Source organism: Castor canadensis, chromosome 9 (genome assembly GCF_047511655.1).
Source record: "Castor canadensis chromosome 9, mCasCan1.hap1v2, whole genome shotgun sequence".
In the NCBI taxonomy this organism is placed as follows: domain Eukaryota; kingdom Metazoa; phylum Chordata; class Mammalia; order Rodentia; family Castoridae; genus Castor; species Castor canadensis.
The window spans coordinates 95,211,257-95,233,231 of NC_133394.1; the positions used below are offsets into that span (position 1 = coordinate 95,211,257).

The 21,975-nt window shown below is 36.2% G+C and overlaps 1 protein-coding gene across 1 annotated transcript; it reads right to left on the reverse strand.

The window, feature by feature from the left end:
- Window positions 1-212: 212 nt before the first annotated feature.
- Window positions 213-21,196, reverse strand: Afp (alpha fetoprotein). The gene is made up of 15 exons (XM_020154091.2): window positions 20,798-21,196; window positions 20,012-20,063; window positions 19,050-19,182; window positions 14,856-15,067; window positions 13,553-13,685; window positions 12,587-12,684; window positions 10,818-10,947; window positions 8,699-8,913; window positions 7,027-7,159; window positions 6,431-6,528; window positions 5,514-5,652; window positions 3,465-3,688; window positions 2,079-2,211; window positions 660-714; window positions 213-358 (listed from the first exon to the last, which is right to left on the reverse strand). Exons 1-14 carry the CDS (start codon window positions 20,880-20,882, stop codon window positions 670-672), a joined length of 1,830 nt encoding a protein of 609 aa, XP_020009680.1. The 5' UTR covers window positions 20,883-21,196; the 3' UTR covers window positions 213-358; window positions 660-669.
- Window positions 21,197-21,975: the final 779 nt, after the last annotated feature.

Sequence of the window (21,975 nt, forward strand, 5' to 3'; positions counted from 1 at the left end):
TGTGCCCCTGGCAACACCAGTGTTTATCTTGGGAATGTTTTCACAGATAACCAAGGGATAGAGCCTTTAGTGTTCTAAATTTATTCTTGTGTGGCTTTTAATCTCCTACAATAACCACTACACAATGATTTGTTAATGAATCTGCTTCAGATAATGGCACATAAAACTATTTTTTAAAAATTTCAAGTTTTCATAAATAAGCAAATCAGGAATAAAGAAACATTTGAAAATGCTTTATTTCTATGATAGGGAAATTTCACATGAAAGTCTTCATCATTTCATTAAAATATTGTCAGTTATAATTAAACAGAAGAACTCACTCCAAACCATAGACTCATTTTGTCTTCTTCTCTTCCTCCTGCAATACAAGTAAAAATTTATATTAAGTACTAATTAGATGAATACATACAGAAGGTAATGGGTCTATTGTTTTATATCAGGAAAATGTGAGATACACAGGGAAGCCTTCTGGTGGCATTCTCTAAAGCCTCTGGAGTCAACTAAAATTTTGTTCCAGTTTCTTAAAAATAAACCCTTTTTCAAGCAACTTTCATTTTTAAGAAAATTAATGGCACTGCTTAGAATCTGATTCACTATGGATTGGTATTTGTGGAGAATCAACATTGTATTTAGCCTTGCCTGAATTTTTTTTTTGGTACCTGAAGTTATTTAAACTCCCAAAGCAGCACGAGTTTTTGAAATCAGTTTTGGACCCTGAAAATTAAGAACAAATAAAAATAGTCAGATATGGATGATTGTGTTGGTCCTACAGGCAACTTCTCACAGCCTAGTGTGAATTCAACATTTTTTAGAATAACCAAGTTAAAAAATAAAGAAATTAAAGAAACACATCTCTGATGTCAGCAAGTTTAGACAGTATAAGCCAGAGAAGAAATAATCTACTCATAACAACAGTAGATTTTTTTCTGTCTCAATCACCAAATCCTTGTCTGTCCTCACTCCACTTTTCCCCTTCCCTTACAAATCACAGGTCACTAGAAACTGACAGGTTTGCAGAGAAAGCACAGCCATTATTTGCTAGTACTCGCTGCACCTCAAAGTCTTCTCAGATCAGAGGACATTAATCTTTTTGTACATATTTATCAGAAATAGTTTATGTCTATTTCATCAATGTTGCTTTATCTGATTGGTTGTCTGTGCCTAGTTCCCATTCTACCCCACCAAAATCACAGACATGTACTGACAAATGCACCCACCCGAGCACTCCTAATTATAATTTGTAGAAAAACTCATTTCTAAATTTTATCTGGCTTACAGTTCACTCATAATAAAACATCCAAACTTGAACATTATGACACTGTCAGATAAAATTGACAAAAATGCTGAATTAAAGAATATCTTTTAAAAATACAGTGAGTTATATTGAAACATATTCAGTAATACAATCTCAGGGTTTACAAAATGTAGCCAATTAGCTTAATTGTGGTAATCACTTTATAATGTGTGCATTTATTAAAGCATCATGTTGCCACATTAAATATACACAATTTTTAATTGTCAATCATACCTCGATAAAGCTAGAAAAAATAATTTTTAAAAATGTTATGTAGAATTCCCATTTTAAAAAAAGTGGCCAATTATACATCCAACTAAAATTACTAAGTAACTGGGCCAAGATAATTCCTGTTACTACTCTGCTGATATACAAAGGCATTCCCCTAATGAATTTAAAAAGCATTTCCTATTAATATTTTCCTAAAATCCTGTCTATGCAATCTACTATTAAAGTCTTTTAATCCATTTAGCTAACTTGATTAATTTTAGGCCAGAAACTGACTAAATTATAATTATTTATATATCACTTAATAGTTTTTCTCTACTAGGCAATAAGTCAAAATTACTAATTCCCTTAGTACATTTTAAAATTATAATTCTTCCTAGTATTTAGGGAGAAAAATGTTATTGTTTCTGAAGTCTCATAAAATCCTTCAATCTATTTCTAAATGAAGTTTACGTCTCTCTAACGTTATCTTGAAGCTATAGGTTTGCGTATATTTTCTTTCTTCCCTGCGGGTAATCCCCGCAGGCACCGCGAGCGCGAAGTGTGCTGTGCGTACCTCTTCTGCAAAGCAGACCTCCTGCTCCTGCCCTCGGCAGCACTTCTCCAAAAGGCCAGAGAAATCCGCAGTGACAGCCTCGTGCTCGTCCTCTGTCATTTGTGGCTTTTGCTTCACGAGGCTAATGAGAAGCCTATGATTTAACATGAAACAAAATACAAAAGAATTACCACGATACAACGGTAATTTTCTAGAACCTTTCTAGCAGAGGATTTTCAGAGTCCTGGCAGCCCTCACCCTAAACTGTCACTCCAACCAACCCAGGACCAGACTTAGCACACACAGCTTGTCGTCAGAAAGCTGCAAACATGCCAAGCATTCCTTTGGCCTGGACTCATGCAGATCATAGATGAAACACTATTTCATGATTCTGCCACACTTCTACGTAGTGAAATATGGCCTTTTTCTTACTTTCCTGGCCTGTCTTCTAAAGTATGTCTAACCCATACGCAAAGGCCCAGATTTCCAGACCCTGCCATCCATCACCTCACTTTCATGCGAGCCTTGGTAGCAGGAATTCCCTGCACTACTCATTTTTTTTTTCGGGGCTGAGACCCAGGGCCTTGTGTGCGCTATGCAAGTGTTCTGCCACTGAGCTCCATCCCCGTCACCTGCACTACTCATTTAGCAATGTTTCCATGTTGAGTTAATGTGGACAGTGCAACAGGGAATGCTGCCAGAGAAGGCAGAATTCTTATTGTACTTTGAACAATAAGAACAGTCTGAGTTTTGAACTCGGACTGTGATGGATAAAAAAGAGAACAGGTTTTTCCAATGAAGGAAGCCCATTTACAAAGCAAGGGAGTATGAAAATGCATGAGTGTTTGGAAAACATGCGTGTTTTCCAAAAAAAAAAAAAAATACGTGTTTTCAAAAAAAAAAAATGAGTGTTTGGAAAACATTGACTTGCATTACCACTACCATTGTAGAATGGCTTCTACAGGAAATTGAAAGTACATTTCATTTTTTAACACCATACTACATGATTGAATCAGATATGACTATTCTTTTCATAGCACAGTGTAAAAACGATTTGATTATATGCTTCCTGTGCTTGAAATGGAAGTACCCAAACTCACTGCAAAGATATACTCTAATACTCCAAGATAGCGTGTTTATTTTCTCTCAGCCCCAAGTGCATTGCAACAATAGTTACAACAGAGACAATTTTTACAAACAGGAAGTAGTCTGCCCTGGCAAATTTTCCAGACCCACTTCCCAACAAAACTGTGAGAACATTGAGACAGAACTATTCTTGAAAGACAGTTTAAATGCTTTGTGGACCATAATGATCTACTAGTGAGCCCAAGAGTGTCCAAGATGGATATCTCAACTACTGTTTGTCATTGTTGATTTTCTCCATGCTAGAAAATAACAATTTCTTACTCTTGCTTCATTGTTTGCAGTGCTCTACCCTGAGCTTGGCACAGATCCTTATGGAAGATGAATTTGTCATCAGAGAATGGTGGAGGGATGTAAGTTTCATCCACTGCCAAACGGGAGAAGCATGGCCTCCTGTTGGCATATGAAGAATTGCAGCACTGACCGATACCAGGGTTCACAGCAGATGCTTCATGTCTGTTACATAATTGTCCAATAATAAGGTCAGCCTGGTTAGGAGAATGAGAAGGAAATAAGCAAGGAGATTGGACATAAGCCGCAAAGTTGGTTCAGGTTCCCAGAAAACTCATGCAATCATTCTTATGCCCAGAAACTTATAATTAATATTAACAGGGAAATTAGCTGATTACGTAAGAGCATGTGTTGCTATGTTGTAGATTTCAGAATTTACCCATTTGTTTGGGATAAACCTCAGCATATAGTGACAGATGTTACATATGTGATGTTGAGGACAGTCCTTCAGCTATCTGTGTCAGCTATTTGAAACATGCTTCCAACTACATACATACTTACAAAAGGGGAAAGGTCTTTTCCCTGACCCATAAGAATCAGGAGGTGGCTTGTTTTCTGTGCATACTTAGTTGAACTTTACTTCTGAGATACAGAGAATCACTTTTTGTTTTTGTTTTATTTTGTCTGGATTTGGGCTTTGGTGGTACTAGAGATTAAACCCAGGGCCTTACACTTGCTAGACAAGCACTCTATCACTTGAGCCATGCCACCAGCCAGAGAATCACTTTTTGAAGGTAAGAATAGTGCAAACCTGCTGGTGGAGTGGTTCAAATAGTAAAAGCACCTGCCTGTCAATCATGAGGCCCTAAGTTCAAATCCAGTGCTGCCAAAATATGAAAAAAAGGAATAGTGCAAACCTACCCTTTCATATCCATTCAGTCACACTTACATGTATACATACATATAGCTAATAGAGAAATAGGGTCAGTGTGTGTGTGTGTGTGTGTGTGTAAGGCTTTCCTAATGTAGACTCCAACAACTTTCTACACTTCAGAGATATTTCTTATATACGTAGTAATAACTCTTAATAAATGTTAACATGTTGTGTGTCATTGTATGTATCGGGCTGATGCTTTGGGTGTTATTCAGATTCCCTAGTTTAAGACAGCCATCCTATGACAGTGGTATACTTTTTACTTTTAAATCCTAGATGGAAAAAGCTCAAGCTCAGTGATAAAAGGTCCATTTCCAGTGAGGTGTGAGTAACAAGTGGTGAACATGGGATGGGAATAATGTGGAAAGCAGCCTCTAGAACCTACACTCCCGAATCATTCCACCATCCCGCCTCCCTGCAGCCATCCACGTGAGGAATTCGATCACTGATAAAGGCGATACCTAATCACAGGAAACTTTTTGCTCCTAACTTTTAGTGAAAAACTCCAAGACATGAAGACTAACTAGCGAATAAGTCCTATTATCAAAAAAAGGAAAAGGGGAAAATAGATGTATAATTTTGTTCACAATTCTAACTTTAAAGGAAAAAGTAATGAAAGAAAATTCATTCTGTAATCATATAAATGACATGAGTAGTAGAGACTCAGCATTATTGACATGCTAGTTGGAAAGTCGATTTACTCTTCAGAAAATCATGCTTACCTTATTCTGTACCCTGCACTCTGTCAAGTGGAACAATTGCCCCTCATATCACTATCATAATAAAATTATACAGCAAAAGGTGAAAATCTAAGTATGGAAAAAAATGACTAATTGTAGAGGCAAAGTTTTTTCTTTTTTTTTAATATTAAAATATGAATTAAGTAGAAAATAGTGAGCTGACATTCTCTTTGTACATGAAAGTTGCTCAGATGTTGTTCAATAAATTGAGCGCACTTCTACCAGCATTCTATAAGGACAGAAAGCCTGGCCTCAGGGCACCCACAGAGCGCTGATTTCTCATACCACCTCCACCTGTAACTAACTGAACTTTCCTATGTAAAGCCATTCTCCTAGATGGAACTTATGAGGCTACTTCAAGTGAAATAAAGCAGAAATGAGATGGGACTACAGAAAACAGACACTCACCGCTCCCTCACCACAGGACACCCGTTTGTCCTCACTGAGTGGGCAACACGTGGATGCTGTGCTCACCATTTTCCTAGTGAGGTCTATCAGCTCAGCTGAGGTCAGCTGAGGGGCTTTCTTTGTGTAAGCAATGAGGAACCTGAAAGAAGCATTTTTCACAAGATCCTGCCTAGTTAGTTACTCATCATTTAGGACTCTTTTTTTCCTACCCAAAGACCCTCTTTGCTGGGTACCAGTGGCTCACACCTATAATCCTGCCTACTTGGGAGGCTGAGATTGGGAGGATCACAGTTGGAGGGCAGCCCAGCAAAAAGCTCCCCACAGCACCCCACCTGCAAAGTAACCAGATGGCTGGGTGTGTGACTCAAGGGGTAGAGTGCCTGCTTTGCAAGCATGAAGCCCTGAGCGCAAACTCCAGTGCAACCAAAAAAAAACAAAAAACAAAAAAAGTGCTCTCCAGTGTCAGAAAACATGAGGTATTTCGACCAGTTTTTGAGATGTGTCTATTCTGACCATCATTCTCTGTGCTCCCATCTTCCTAATATGTAACAATGGGAAGGTTGACTTCTCCTCCCAACCCCAGAGCTTCATTGATTTTAACTGTGGTCTTTTGGTGTTTTAACTGTGACAGACTGTGGCAGAATGGATACCTTCACTGCAAACATTTTCAGGGTTTGGGAAGCCTAAAGCCAGTTCCACAGATCAGACTTTCCAGGCCATTCTTGCTGCTTCCTAAAAGGTGGAATGCGGAAGGCTACCTTCTCTTGGGGGAAATTAGGTAGTCAGAGTTATACTGGCTTCCATCCAAAATAGGACATGGGTACTTTAGAGTACCCAAGAGCCACTAATTCAGATTTGTATTTCCTTCACATGTATGGAATTTTAAATCACTGAAAATACTGTTTACAAAAACATACTCATTTTGTAAGTAATAGTCTCCTAATTTCTGGAAGAGGCCACAGCTTTGCTTTGCAAGTGCTTGAGAATCTTGGATATATTTCTGTAATTCTTCTTCCTGTAATTACAAGCATTATTACATACATTTTTCTTTCTTTTTATAACTTTGTATATCAAATTGGCCAGTATCTAATTCTATTATGAAACCAATCTTAGAGGTTTTTAAAATATTAATGATAGCAAAGTATAAATTTTGAGATTTAAAGCAAATAGACGGGGAGATTGTTTAAAACTTTGTGAATTACACATTACTTGAGGGCAGAACTCAGTCTTTGGATAAAGTGTTACAGTTCTTTCTTGCCTTTCTGAAACTGTGCAAAAAATAAGCATTACCATTATTCTTTGCATCAGAGAACTTTTGACTGAAATTTTCACTTCCTAAATTAGCCATTAGTTGCTGACTACTAGTTAATAACTACTTAATATCCAGATTACTCATTCATAGCTCTAACTAGCTAACAACTAGTTAACAACTGAATTTTTTCACACAAACAGTATTAATGGATCATATCAATCCAATTTTTCAGATTCTCCCTAAAATTCTAGAGTAACTTACCACATTGTCCTGGCATTCAAGAGGGTTTTCAGACTGGAAACAGTTCTCTAAGAGCTCCTCATATCTTCCAGCCATTCTTAGAATTACTGAGACAGCAAGCTTAGTATGCCTTTTTGAATATTCATGAAGAAAACTGAAATATATGGGGAAAATATCATAGATTATTCTAACTAAGACAAAATGGAATCATTTATTCTTTAATCATTCCTGAATAAAAATAGAGTTAAAAATCAAATAAGTAAATAAATCAAGATGAGCAGCACAAATGAGAAATAGGTCATCTAACTTAAGTAGTGATAAATCAATGAGAAAAAATAAAGAGATGGAAAAAAGGAAAAGAGGTGGTGACACCTTAAGTAGAGGGGCCAGTAATTTAGCATGTGGTCAAGAAAAGCTTTCCTGGGTAGCTGATCTCAGAACAGAGACCTGGGCAAAGGAAGTTCAAGTGCTCCAGGGAAGAACATTCCCAGCTGAGAAAACTTCTATAGCAAAAACTTTGCAATTGAAGGACTGCTTCTCATAAGCAATTGGTTGTAGATGTGTATTAATGTATGAAATTGAAGATAATCTTGACTTTTCTAGCTATATTCCCAGGTTATAAAAACTAGTTATGTTTACTTCTACCACTAATAAAATGTCAAGATGTGTCTTTTTAATCTGGTCTTCATTCTAGTTTGAATAATTTTATTTAGCACCAAAAACAATGTGCTATCTAATTTTAATGCAACAAAAGAGTAATATATTCAGGAACTATTAAAAAGAAAATTGAACCATATTTTATTATTGCACTAGAATCAGACTCTTAAATTTAGAAGGACCCTGGGAGATAATTAAGTATAATGTCCTAAGAGCTGTACAAATCCCTCCTCTAATATGTTTCCAAGGACACATACAATAAAGGAAAATATATTAATTTGACTTCCTTCTTCCTTAAAGACAAATAGAATGAGAACATGCTTGTCAATTATAACAAGCAGTATTCTACAAATGTCTTTAAACATGGTTAGATTGTCTTAAAAATTAAAATGTGTACTCAATAAATAACAAACTGTTCCAATGAAAGACTTACCTAGCATTATTTGTTAAGTTATACCTGAGTCATGACTCAGAACATGCTAACCAAACATCTTCACATATTGGGCTGAAAAACCATAGCCATCACTCCCCATTTCAATGAAACAAAACCATTATGTGAATATACATTTTTTTTTCATTTTTCTTTTATTATTCATATGTGCATACAAGGCTTGGTTCATTTCTCCCCCCTGCCCCCACCCCCTCCCTTACCACCCACTCCGCCCCCTCCCGCTCCCCCCCTCAATACCCAGCAGAAACTATTTTGCCCTTATCTCTAATTTTGTTGTAGAGAGAGTATAAGCAATAATAGGAAGGAACAAGGGGTTTTGCTGGTTGAGATAAGGATAGCTATACAGGGCATTGACTCACATTGATTTCCTGTGCATGGGTGTTACCTTCTAGGTTAATTCTTTTTGATCTAACCTTTTCTCTAGTTCCTGGTCCCCTTTTCCTATTGGCCTCAGTTGCTTTAAGGTATCTGCTTTAGTTTCTCTGCGTTAAGGGCAACAAATGCTAGCTAGTTTTTTAGGTGTCTTACCTATCCTCACCCCTCCCTTGTGTGCTCTCGCTTTTATACATTTAGAGAGTGTGTTACCTCGCCAAGAACATGTTTTTTTCCTCTGAAGAAAATTGGCTGAAATTTCTGTCTCCTAAAAACCTGTTTAGATTTAGAGATTGGCCTTCAGGTTTGTCATCATTTTCTGCATGAATTATGCAATGGCCAAGTTCAAGCATGGGCAATTCACAGCATTCTGAGATTTTGCTTGACAGAATATCTTGCCGAGAGCATAGGTATGACATAATTTTTTCCTGTAATGAGAAAAACAAAGAAAAAATCTTACAGGTTTATTCTCTAAGGTAGGACCTCAGAAAGGAGGGAGGAAGGGAAAGAGGGATGGAGAGAGGGAGGGAGGGAAGGAGAAGGAAAAGGATTTGGAATGAGGGAAGAGGAAAAAGAAATGGAGGGAAGAAGGGAGGAGAAAAGAAAGGAAGAATAAAGAAGATAGCTTGTCTCCCATTTTAGTGTTTTTTCCTTAGTTTTGCTTTTCCTCACTCTTCTGCAATTACCTATTGGTTCAAGTCCTCTTTCCATACTTGTCATCTAAGCCCTACCTTTTATTTTAATAGGAAACCTTGAAAACAAGAGGGAAATGTTCTGCTCAAATCAAATGGCATCTTGCTATGAGTATTCAAGTTTGCTAATAGGCAACATTTGAATCTGGTGTTATAATGTGGAGAGCAAGCTTGGCTCCATCTTTAACAGAACAATCTGCAGTAACCAACTGTGCCCTCCAGGTGGCAGTCTATAGACAAAGATCTGGCTCTGCACCCTGGATGCCAGAGAGAGGCAATGCTTTCATACCTCTGTCATGGGATTGAAATTCCAGGCATTCTCAGCAGAGAAAATTAGAACCTATTATTCAGCTGTTAAAACCCAATTTACAGAGCATACTAAAATTAATTTTTCTACTTTACATGAAAAAGAGAGGTTTGAGCTCTGAAAATAAAAACACTTTTTAAATGGATATGAAAATCAATAAAATTATTATTTACAGTTCAAGAAAAGTGACCTGAAAGATCAGCAAAATAGTTCTTAATAATGTTCCTAATATGCAGATAAATTCTTCCAGGTGAGAAAGTACATGAAGCATCAAATAATCCTAATACGCAAATAAGCTCTTTCAGGTGAGAAAACAAGTGAAGAGCAAAATCTGTCTCACTCCACGGTTCTCTACCTGCGCACAGGGACTCTCACTCTTAGGCATCCCCTGCAGCCTCAGATTCTAGCTGACTTCCAAGTCTACCTCAGTCAAATACCCATGGGTGTGGCTGAAATTAACATTTCATCTTCATGGTCAAACTTCAGGAAGCCATGTTCTTGTTCTGGTTCTCAAGTCACTTGAGGATCTAAGAGCAGTGACTTCAAGCCTCCTTGGGGAGGAGATTGTGTCACATAGGAGCAGAGGGGGAATAACTGGGGGGTAGACAGGCCACTTGTGCAATATCTAGGAAGTCTGGGATTAGCCCAAATTAGCCATACTGCTTCTATCACCACTGACTATAGCAAACTCTAGGAATCTGTTGCTAGGATTTTTTGGTTTTGTTGTTTAATTCTCCTAGAGCCCTTGATTCATACCTCTCTTTGGTATGGCTAGTTTTTACCTTGTGGAATAGTTTCTTGTGTTGTTTTTGTTGTATTTTTATTCATTCAACAAACTACAACAGAATGTCTTCCATGTACCAACCATTGTCCTGTAGAGATAACAGTAAACAAAATATAGTTCCTAACTCCAAAGAGATCATTTCCATCTCTCTCTTATCAAGCTACAAATTCCTTGACATCAATTAATGCCTTTATAACCTGTCCCTCCCTGTGATCAGCCAGTAGAAATTCCTCAAAATGTACTTGTCAAATGAAGAAATAAATGAATGTGAAAACAAATGCATTTCAAAACAGCTTGCCATGCAAGACCCTATGTGGAGCCTCCAGAGAGGTTACATCTTCTTTAGAAGTAAGAAATGGATGGGTCCTGGTCTCATTTAGAAATGACAAATCAAAGTAAAACCCAAGGTCAAAATAGATGTTTTAAGTTTTACCATCAAGAAGTCTGTAACTTCATTTGATCACCTACCTAATTACCAGAACCTGTGACCAAGTCAAAAAAAAAGAAAAGGGAACAGAAATACATCTTTTAGGAACCGAGACTCCTCACCCCATCCTGGAGGCACTCCAGCACATTTCCTCTGCAGCATTCCTCATGTATGTGGACCACATCCAGGGCCAGTTTCTGGATTTCAGTAAAATTCGCTTTGGGAAACTTTTGACTCAGCTTGGTGACTGTTCTGGAGGAGGGGAGAAGGATTTAAAAATCAATCTTGGTTATCTACCTAAAAGAAATAGCACTTATAAAGTATCAGTATGGTAAAGCTCCAAAGAGAAAGAACTGAAATGTGTTGTTGTTAAAGGGGGGGGCGGGTATTCCTTAAGTCTTGTCAATTTCTACTTGATTTTGCAAGGTAGTAACTCTGTAAATTGTGAACTGGTCCCCAAAATGGTTTAGAAGTAATTTCTCTTTCGTAAGACCTTTCTTGGGAATCAGGATGAATTCTACCTTTGTCCTTCATTCTTGATGTTGAGCATTGTGGAATCATTGTATTGTATGGATGGAAACATTTTTTAAAAGGTATAGAATTAAGAAAATTCCATGAGAATGATACTTGTTTTTCACTAGAGAGAGAAAAAAAATCTTATGAGAATTCAGGGAGGGGTGCAGATGTGAAAAATCAGTGAAATGGGAGAAGAAAATGCAGCAGACTTAACATTGCAGACAAGTTATCAGACCAAGACATACAGGGTGGCCAGAAAGGAGGTGAAAAATAAAAATTCTGGTTCTTTCTGCATATTTCAGTAATTTTCTTTTTGGTGGTACTGGGATTTGAACTCAGACCCTCATGCTTGCTAGGCAGGTGCTCTACCACTCAAGCCACTCCACCTGCCCATGTTTCATTAAATTTTAAGAGATATCTGTGTCAAGACACTATTCCTTTGAGCAAATGAAGGAGGATTTTCTTTATAAATGAAGAAGGATTTTCTTTATACATGCAGAACATGTAATTCTAATTTCTTATAGAAAAGTTGAAAAGTCATTTTAATCACATTTCCATTTCCATTTTATTCCTAAGGTATACTTAAATAAAGTAATTCATGAATTAATCTTTAAATTTCCAGTAGAATTAGAAGGAAGTTAGAGAATAAATATGACCTCTTTTAAGAGAAATTTTAGACAGACTTTGGAACTAGCTTTATCATTAAAACTTTCATATAGGTCTTCAGTCTGCACAGTACTTTTTAATATGTCATTTAACAAACAAATAAACTGAACTGCATGTATCTATTACAATTTGATTAGGAGCTCAGATATCTTGTTGCACTAGAAATATTTCATCCTGAAAGAGTTAGAGTTAGCGTAAACCAGTTATAGAATTTAGAATTTTCTTTCCAACTGACAGTAGATTCTAAATTACTGTCTCAGGGGAATATTTTACTAGGAAGCAACAATTGACATAATGGACCTCACAGCAGATTAGGAAGCACAATTAATACAAAGAATTTCTGGTTAAGCCATAAGTTTGAAATGATTCTCAGGGAAGACTGACCTACTTTGTAGGGGACCTAAGAAATACAAGGTCTAATAAGGAGGTATGATTTGATTGTAGGCATGAACTTAGTGTCTAGAAGAATGGGCAAATAGAATAAACCTTAAAATTCTCTTCTAAGTATTATCTCAGTGAGGCTTTAGCAAGTGTTAAACAGCAGTCTGTTAGCTTCCTTCCAGTCTTAGGATTTCATGACTCTAATTACAAAGTCTCCTTGTCAATGGAAATTCACTCTATAACAGTGACAGTGAGAAAAATGAACCTGAATTACAAAATAGTAACTATACAGATCTCACCTCCTTCCCTGGATAGAGCTCAAACTTACATGTCTTGGAAGGTTCGGGGTTTATAATGTCTCATTACTGAACATACATGCTGATTCAACAAGCTGTTTTCTCTTAATTCTTTTGTAATTGATGCTGCCTAGATATGGAAGAAATACAGTGTTAAAACTTCTGTTTTCTTTCTATAAGCTCTAATTAGAAAAACAGCAGTATGGGTAAAATATGAAACTCTATAAAATATTTTTACTAAAAATTATAAATGCCATATTTTTTTGGCACAATAGTATTCACCTATTCATTTGTTTAGCTATTTTGTATGTATCTGTGATACAGACTTATTAAAAATACCTCCAAAAGGAAACATTGTAACTTTGATATTGAGTTCATTAATGAGCAACTGTACCTTCATACAGCCTAAAACAGACTGGTGCCTGCTAATTTCTGCTCACATACAAAATATCTCAACCTGACATTGAGAAGAGTCACCATTCTTAGGAAATTCTTTAAGACTTTTGGTAGCAAGTAGTTAATTTTAATATAATTCTAGCTCTCTGAACCTAAGAAAGATAATACCTTCTCTACATTTAAATTTCTTTCTTTGCTGACTGAGGATAATATACCTCAAACTCATTCTAAGGACTAAAAGAATAATGAATACAAAGCATTTACCACAGTTCTTTTTCACTTTTTTCTCTCTTTCTGCTCCTCCTTTCCTCCCCCTTTTTCTTTCATCTCTTTCGTCCACATTATCATCGCTTTGTCTATCTTTCCATCTTTATCCCACCAAAATTCACTTCCTTAATAATTATTGATCAAAAGAAAGAAAGAATGAATGAAAATCAACACATCCATTTTTTTTCACACAAAGAGCCTGAGACTGCTAAAATAGACACTGCTCTATTCTGAAAATGATACTTCACATAAAGCACACTTCCATTTTCAACTTTGGTCTTAATAAGCCATAGCCAGATCACATATTGATTCAGATATCCACACCAACATAGTACCTTTGTCTGGAAGCATTCAACTGCATTTTCAGCTTTGCAACAGGATGGAATCATTTCATCATAATGCGCAGCCAAAGAAAGAATGGTAGGAGTATACAGGAAGGGGTTATTTCTTGATACGTCATAGATGTATCTGTGAAATGAATAGAGATGGAAGAGTCATAAAAGTATAAAAATGGGACTATTACTTCCTGGAACGGAACTCTGGAATTTGTTTAAATATTCAGATTAACAGCAACAGCAACAAAACACACTGTACTTTTGTCTTTACTAAGATGAAATGGTCAAATTTTTTCCAGATGCTGTCAGAAATTTCCCTCACTAAGATCCTTAGAGAGAAAGAAAAGACCTAACAGACAATGCCAGATTCTATTATAGAAACAAATAGGCAGAAGTGCTGACTATGAATCTTACTAAAATGTCCTTTTCACTACATCTGCTCAGATATATTTGGGGAATCAGCAAGCCAAGACCTCTGCTAAGCAAGGCAGAAATTTGGACTCTTTTTATCTTAGTCAATACAGAATGGTGTTAAACTCTTTGACACTCTCCACTGCAGGGATATAGGCAACTCTCTCTCTCTTTCTCTCTCTCTCCTCTCTCTCTCTCTCTCTCTCTCTCTCTCTCTCTCTCTCTCTCTCTGTCTGCCTCTCTCTCCCTCCTCCCCCTCTTATTTAGGCAGTAACATGGAAGATACATGATGAAGAGGTAAACACCAACCCCACTGAGAACCTAGGTTCAAATGTAGTATCAGCTTGCTCTCAGCTTGTTGTCATAGCCTTCTAAGCTTTAATTCCTTCATCAACAAAATAGGCAAAGGAAGAAGAATAAAGGGTGAGGAGGGGAAAGAGACAGCATTCTTTGTGCTAAGCATATTTGTTCCTACAACTTCTGAGTGCTTAATAAACCTTGGCCACGTTTATGTATCTTAACTGGATCTGGATCTCCATTTTTTCAATTTTCAGTCGATTTAGTAAATATGATACATGAATATTTGGCTCTGGAAGGAGTCCATGCAGTACTAATATATTCTTGGGCAAGACAAAATTGAGAAATTAAGGGGAAAAAAAGAGAGAGATGTCTCCAGAGACCAAAGGAACTACTAATGGATTTGCTGTGCATCTAACAGGCTGAGCTTGAGAAGGTGCATAGGTGTGTTCCTGAGTGCCTTGTGCAGGCCTCAGCAGACACAACCTCATGTGTCACTCCCACAGCTCCATACAATGGAGTACAGCTGCAAACTGGAGAAATATGAAGTTCTGCTTAGTGCTGTTCCCTTTTTCTAGGGAGCGGTTTTCCCTACCTGTTTAAGAACGTCTCTCTGTGTTCTTCATATGCTTTGCAACTCGTAAGAGGTTCTGGAACCTGGGAGGACAGAGTGGGTGCTGCAGCAGCCTTCTTCTGTGCAAGGAAGCAATTATGTCTTTCCTCTCCACCTTGGCTGCAGCAGTCTGAAAGTCCATACTTTTCAGGAATTTCCTTCTCATGGCAAATTTCTTCCAGGAAGACAGATAGCTGTAAGAAAGATTTTAATTTTAATGGAAGGCAACTAACTTTCTTTAAAAATTCTGTAAAACACATTTGAAGTTTCTGATGTCCAAAATCAGAACTATAAATTGAGAAAATTCCCCATACACATTCCAGAATATTTACTTTTAATCTGATAGGATAGCCTTCTTTGCTGCCTTTTGGGAAATAGAATTTTAATTTCCAAATTTGAGTAATACTCATGACTATTAGGCAAAATTATTTTGTTTTCAAAACAGAAAGACTATGAAATATTTTGCCTCCTTCCCCCCAAATCGTGAATTATTTTTTTTTTCCTTTTTATGTTATCAACAATTTGAGCCCAGGATAGATATTTTGCTTTCCTTTTTTATGTAAACCATGTTTCAGAAATAGAAACTCATGGCCTTCTTATGGCAGGAAGGTGATTGAAAAGTGGATGTTATTTTCAGTTAAAAATAAAAGTGATTTTTTTTTTCTGTGGTATTGAAGTTGACCTTAGGCTCCCATACTTGCTAGGCAGGAGCTCTACCACTTGAGCTACTCCTCTGGCCCTAAAAGAGATTTTGAGATGGAATAAAAATAGAACATTATTTATAATTACAGATTTATTTTTTCTAATAAGTAATTTTTTATTATTGTTGTACTGAGGATTGTAACTACAGATTTAGCTAAAATATATTTGAAGGTACATACTTCTCCTGTGGTGCCTTCATTTTACCAAAATCAGATGGCATGGCCATTAGTCTGAAGAAAAGCCTGAAGAAAGAGATTGAGGAAGACTATAGAAAGTGGAGAGATCTCCCATGCTCATGGATTGGTAGAATCAACATAGTAAAAATGTCTATACTCCCCAAAGTAATCTACATGTTTAATGCAATTCCCATCAAAATTCCAATGACATTCATCAAAGAGATTGAAAAATCTACTGTTAAATTTATATGGAAACACAAGAGGCCACGAATAGCCAAGGCAATACTCAGTCAAAAGAACAATGCAGGAGGTATCACAATACCTGACTTCAAACTATATTACAAAGCAATAATAATAAAAACAGCATGGTACTGGCACAAAAACAGACATGAAGACGAGTGGAACAGAATAGAGGATCCAGATATGAAGCCACACAACTATAAGCAACTTATCTTTGACAAAGGAGCTAAAAATATACGATGGAGAAATAGCAGCCTCTTCAACAAAAACTGCTGGGAAAACTGGTTAGCAGTCTGCAAAAAACTGAAACTAGATCCATGTATATCACCCTATACCAAGATTAACTCAAAATGGATCAAGGATCTTAATATCAGACCCCAAACTCTTAAATTGATACAAGAAAGAGTAGGAAATACTCTGGAGTTAGTAGGTATAGGTAAGAACTTTCTCAATGAAACCCCAGCAGCACAGCAACTAAGAGATAGCATAGATAAATGGGACCTCATAAAACTAAAAAGCTTCTGTTCATCAAAAGAAATGGTCTCTAAACTGAAGAGAACACCCACAGAGTGGGAGAAAATATTTGCCAACTATACATCAGACAAAGGACTGATAACCAGAATATACAGGGAACTTAAAAAACTAAATTCTCCCAAAACTAATGAACCAATAAAGAAATGGGCAAGTGAACTAAACAGAACTTTCTCAAAAGAAGAAATTCAAATGGCCAGAAAACACATGAAAAAATGCTCACCATCTCTAGCAATAAAGGAAATGCAAATTAAAACCACGCTAAGATTCCACCTCACCCCTGTTAGAATAGCCATCATCAGCAACACCACCAACAACAGGTGTTGGCGAGGATGCGGGGAAAAAGGAACCCTCTTACACTGTTGGTGGGAATGTAGACTAGTAAAACCACTCTGGAAAAAAATTTGGAGGCTACTTAAAAAGCTGGACATCGATCTACCATTTGATCCAGCAATACCACTCTTGGTGATATACCCAAAAGACTGTTACTCCAGAGGCACCTGCACATCCATGTTTATTGCGGCACTATTCACAATAGCCAAGTTATGGAAACAGCCAAGATGCCCCAGCACTGACGAATGGATTAAGAAAATGTGGTATCTATACACAATGGAATTTTATGCAGCCATGAAGAAGAACGAAATGTTATCATTCGCTGGTAAATGGATGGAATTGGAGAACATCATTCTGAGTGAGGTTAGCCTGGCTCAAAAGACCAAAAATCGTATGTTCTCCCTCATATGTGGACATTAGATCAAGGGCAAACACAACAAGGGGATTGGACTATGAGCACATGATAAAAGCGAGAGCACACAAGGGAGGGGTGAGGATAGGTAAGACACCTAAAAAACTAGCTAGCATTTGTTGCCCTTAATGCAGAGAAACTAAAGCAGATACCTTAAAGCAACTGAGGCCAATAGGAAAAGGAGACCAGGAACTAGAGAAAAGGTTAGATTAAAAAGAATTAACCTAGAAGGTAACACCCACGCACAGGAAATCAATGTGAGTCAATGCCCTGTATAGCTATCCTTATCTCAACCAGCAAAACCCCTTGTTCCTTCCTATTATTGCTTATACTCTCTCTACAACAAAATTAGAGATAAGGGCAAAATAGTGTCTGCTGGGTATTGAGGGGGGCAAGGAGAGGGAAGGGGAAGAGTGGGTGGTAAGGGAGGGGGTGGGGGCAGGGGGGAGAAATGACCCAAGCCTTGTATGCACATATGAATAATAAAAGAAAAAAATAAAATTCAACCTAAAAAAGAAAAGCCTGTGTTAATATTACAACATCCTTTCATTCATCTCAGGAAGCTTTCTATTTAGCTTTTATAACTTCTGACATTTAGAGAACCCTGGAAATCTTAACTAAGACTTCTAGCTCCCTATTCACATTTTTCAAAAAATAATTACCAATCTATAACATTACCTTGAACCTCTAATTGGAAATAAATAGGAAGCATATTTTGAATAATTTATAGGCAGACTTTTAAAGGGTTATCAGAGAAAGCCAAAAATCGAGATCAAAAAATGAGATTCCTGTTAATTCATGTGTTTCATTATTGGAAAGCACTTTATATGTTAAAAGGTTATCTATACAATGTTCAGACACGTCGCCTTTTGACCAAACACTTCAAACCCACCATGGCAGAGGGATCTCTGGGCACTTAATTCCGTATTTAGGTAGCTCTAACCAATATAAGTTTCATTTCTATATTGATATAAAATAAACATTTGTAACTATTATTTATTGAGTTTCTATACTGGGACAATTTAATATTTAAAAATCATTGTTTACCTAAAATTCAAATTAGGTTGAGTATTGTGTTTTGATGTCATTGTTTGTTTGCCAAGCCTGGCAACCCCAATCATGTGCCACAAACCTCACATTTACTATGGTATAGTGTAATGAGGCTACTAAGGATGTGAATTCTGGAGACAGGTGGCCTAATTTAAGCTCTGGCTCTTTCATTTTGTGATTCCCTTGAGGAAGTTAATTAATGTCTCTGTGTCTCAGATTCCTCAAGTAGAAAATTGTCATATATATCCTAGGATTATTATAAAAATTTAATAAATTAATACTCATAAACAAAGATTATATTCTGCCAATAAGCTTCTGCCAGGGTCTGTCGACTCACTGCACAGACATTCTGATTCATCAATGTTGTCCTATAATAAGATATTTTTATTACCAATGTGTTGGTAGCACTCCCTAAAATAATACCAGCCTTATTGTGTGCTTAATAAAAATTATTTCAATCTCCATGATAACTCTGAATTGAGCCTAATATTATCCCTTACATTATAGATAGGAAAACTGAAGCTCAAAGAAATAAATACTATTCCATAGTTACACAGGTACTCTCATTCAAGAACCTTAATTCTCACTTTTTCATCTGCACTCTTCAGCAATTCAAATTCATCTAATCTGTTACACACAGCTCTTCAAATACTTAGTGCATGCCTTCCCTGCATCTTCTGTGTGCTAAATTTTGATCAAATATCATAGCGCTATTTTTAATTATTTACTCACCTGGTTTTCTAAACACCCTGCAGACTGCTCACCACCAGTGGGTTTCTCAATCACAGTCAATACATCATTTACCATTTTACTCACTTCTTCATAAGTGGCTTCTTGAACAAACTGGGCAAAAAATATGGTAGCTCTAAAACAAACACACATGCAAATACCTAAGAAACAGATTCATATTAAGCTTCTTTTCTCAAGTACAGTTATTTTTTATTTTTCTTTTTCTTTATTTATTTTGCCATCTTCCCCGTAAATAGGCTCACAGCTGCTAAAAAGTGAAAAATAAGTGGGTTTCCTAAAAGAGTGTTTCCTCTTACTGTGGCCACCCATGCATTGTAATGCACCTGCAATTGAGGGTAACTATATTCTTTACAGTTTTCTTTTTTTTAATGTAAACAAAGATTTAGTCATTGCCTGTGTCTACCCCCACCATGATCAAAGTCTGATCAAAGAAGGTGTGTAAACACCAGCAGCACATGCCTTTAAATTCCTTATTAGAAATTTCAGAAATGTGAGAAGGGGAGACAGCATTCAAAAGAATAATATACTCGCCCAAAATAACAAAAACCCAGATTTTTTTTGCCTTCTGTGATTTGCTACTGAACTATAAAAAGTATGCAAATAGAGAACATTGTAACAGCACCTACTGGTATTGATGAAAAACTTCCTGATTTCCTACATAGTTGTATCTGATCAGAAACTGTTTTTCAGTTTTGAAAATCTTTTTTGTCTTGCCTCACAAAATTCCAAGTAATGTAAAGGTTAACAGCTCAGGCATTGGCAAAGTTCAACCTCTTCAATATCAATTTGATATTCAGTATAAATAACCTTTCTTAATCTTGAACTTATAGACAATTTGCTTCTGCAATTTAAAAACACATAGGGCTATCCAATTTATTTAATTATCCAACTAAAATTATATTTACTTTGTATATTTAAAGTACATTTATAGAAACAAAACTTACAGGTTAGCTAAATTCTTCTCTGTAGAACATTGGGAAGAATCCAATTTGGAAGCTGGAAAACAAAAGAAACTGATGGAAAGTGATGCTTTCAAAGGCAACAAGGAAGCAATGATTGCCACATGTAAACATTTGTATTTAAGTTACAACTACACAGTTTTAGAGCTGGGCAGATATTAGGGATGAACTATGCAATCACCTTAATTTCATATTTGAGAAAACTAGAAAGCAAAAGAATGAACTTAACAAGAATAATTTATAGTATACCTAACACTAAAATCTAAAGTTCATGTTTTCCAACTGTTTGGTTTTCTCCTGTACTGTAACATAACTGGCTCATTCCAGTCATCCTTTGAACATGACTGTATCACAGTTTGCTCATTCATATACCAATCACAATACTGCTTCTTCAGTCAAATAATGTCCACTTTTCTGAGTTAAGAGCAAAGATGCTTCCAATCAGAGGGGATTTTATATGTGAAGGAGCCAGGATTATGGCCTGAGATTTATATACATAAATATATGTACCAATTGAATAAATAATGTACAAAAAATTAATTCAGCATGGAATATGCAAATCATTTATTGATTATACTAAACACTGCTATAATTTTATTAACTTCTTATAAAATTATAAGTTTATATTTCATTTAAATAATCTATGGGTTAAATAGTTTTCCTCTGTGTAGAACATTACATATGAGACATAGAACAAGATAAATGAATAAACGTAAGAATTTTGATATACAGAAATGACCCAAAAGAAAAGAAAATTGCAAAGTATCTCACCTATTCCATATGCATTTCTATGCAGTGTTCTGGATTCAGTAAATTTTAGAAGGCAAATCAAAAGGATTGATACCACCCACTTCATGGTTGCTAGTTATTTCGTTGTTGGCAGTTCTGGGAGCAGGATATTGAAAACCCATGCTGAAATTCTTTTATACCCTTCACCAGCAATGCCTGTTATCTAGTAACCTTTTGTTGGCATATGCATTACTTTATTCCATATGTTGAAACAGGGACAATTTGCCAATTATTAACAGCACAGAGGTTATTTGTATTTTACGTTCAAGGACACAGACTTCTTCAGAGTGGAAAAAGGGTAAAAATTAAAAAACCTTGCAAATTCATTCAATTTTGCAAACATGATGATTATTCACGTGTTCAAATAAAATTTTTCCTCAAGTTGTAAAATAATTAATTCCTTTCAAATTTAAAATTTAGAGAAAGTTAAAGATATCATACTAAATATAAAACTCAACTAATTACATTGACTTTTAAAATATTGACTCATTTTTTTTGCAAGTAAAGCCAGAGAGTTTGAGACATAAAACTGTAAAATGTAGAGCCCCCAGAGTTGGAGTTCACCCAAGAAAGGGTGGCCCTTAACTCAATATTTAAAATACTGACTAAGCACATTATTTGATAAATTCAGACTCTTCATTAAAGAATACGATGCTTAATTATTATGTTGTTATTGTTAGTTCAAAATACTTTTCACCTTATTTGCATGCCAGTAGGTACACTTCAAAGTATTTCATATACTATATAAAGCTTAACATAGAAATATTACAAACCCTGATGAAAAAAATTTTCTGTACTGATTGTCTTTTTTGCAGAGTAATTCACATGCGTCATGAGTAAGTGGCTCAGCTGCATTATCCACTCAGCAACATGAGGTGATGACATTATTCCTATTTAATGGGCACTGATATACTCCTGATTCTAGGAGTGGATCATCCTGTTATGATCCTCTCTGTGAGAGATATCAATCTTGGCTAAACATTAGGATGACTGGGGAAAATTATTAAATTCCCATTGCCTAATCTGTAACCTATATCAATTAAATCAGGATTTGTGTAGTTGGGACCCAGGCATCCATATTTTCTAAAACCTTCACAGGTGATTCATTATTCTAAAGGCAAAGGCATAAAATCAAATGGCCTATACTAGGAAATAAATAT

Excerpts from the sequence above, each read along its gene's own strand:
- Afp (XM_020154091.2), bottom strand. The coding sequence starts at position 20,882 with ATGAAGTGGGTGGTATCAATCCTTTTGATTTGCCTTCTAAAATTTACT. Across the intron at positions 13,686-14,855 it reads AGAGAGACGTTCTTAAACAG|ATACATCTATGACGTATCAA; the intron begins GTAGGGAAAACC and ends TTCATTTCACAG. Across the intron at positions 12,685-13,552 it reads TTGAATGCTTCCAGACAAAG|GCAGCATCAATTACAAAAGA; the intron begins GTACTATGTTGG and ends TTCCATATCTAG.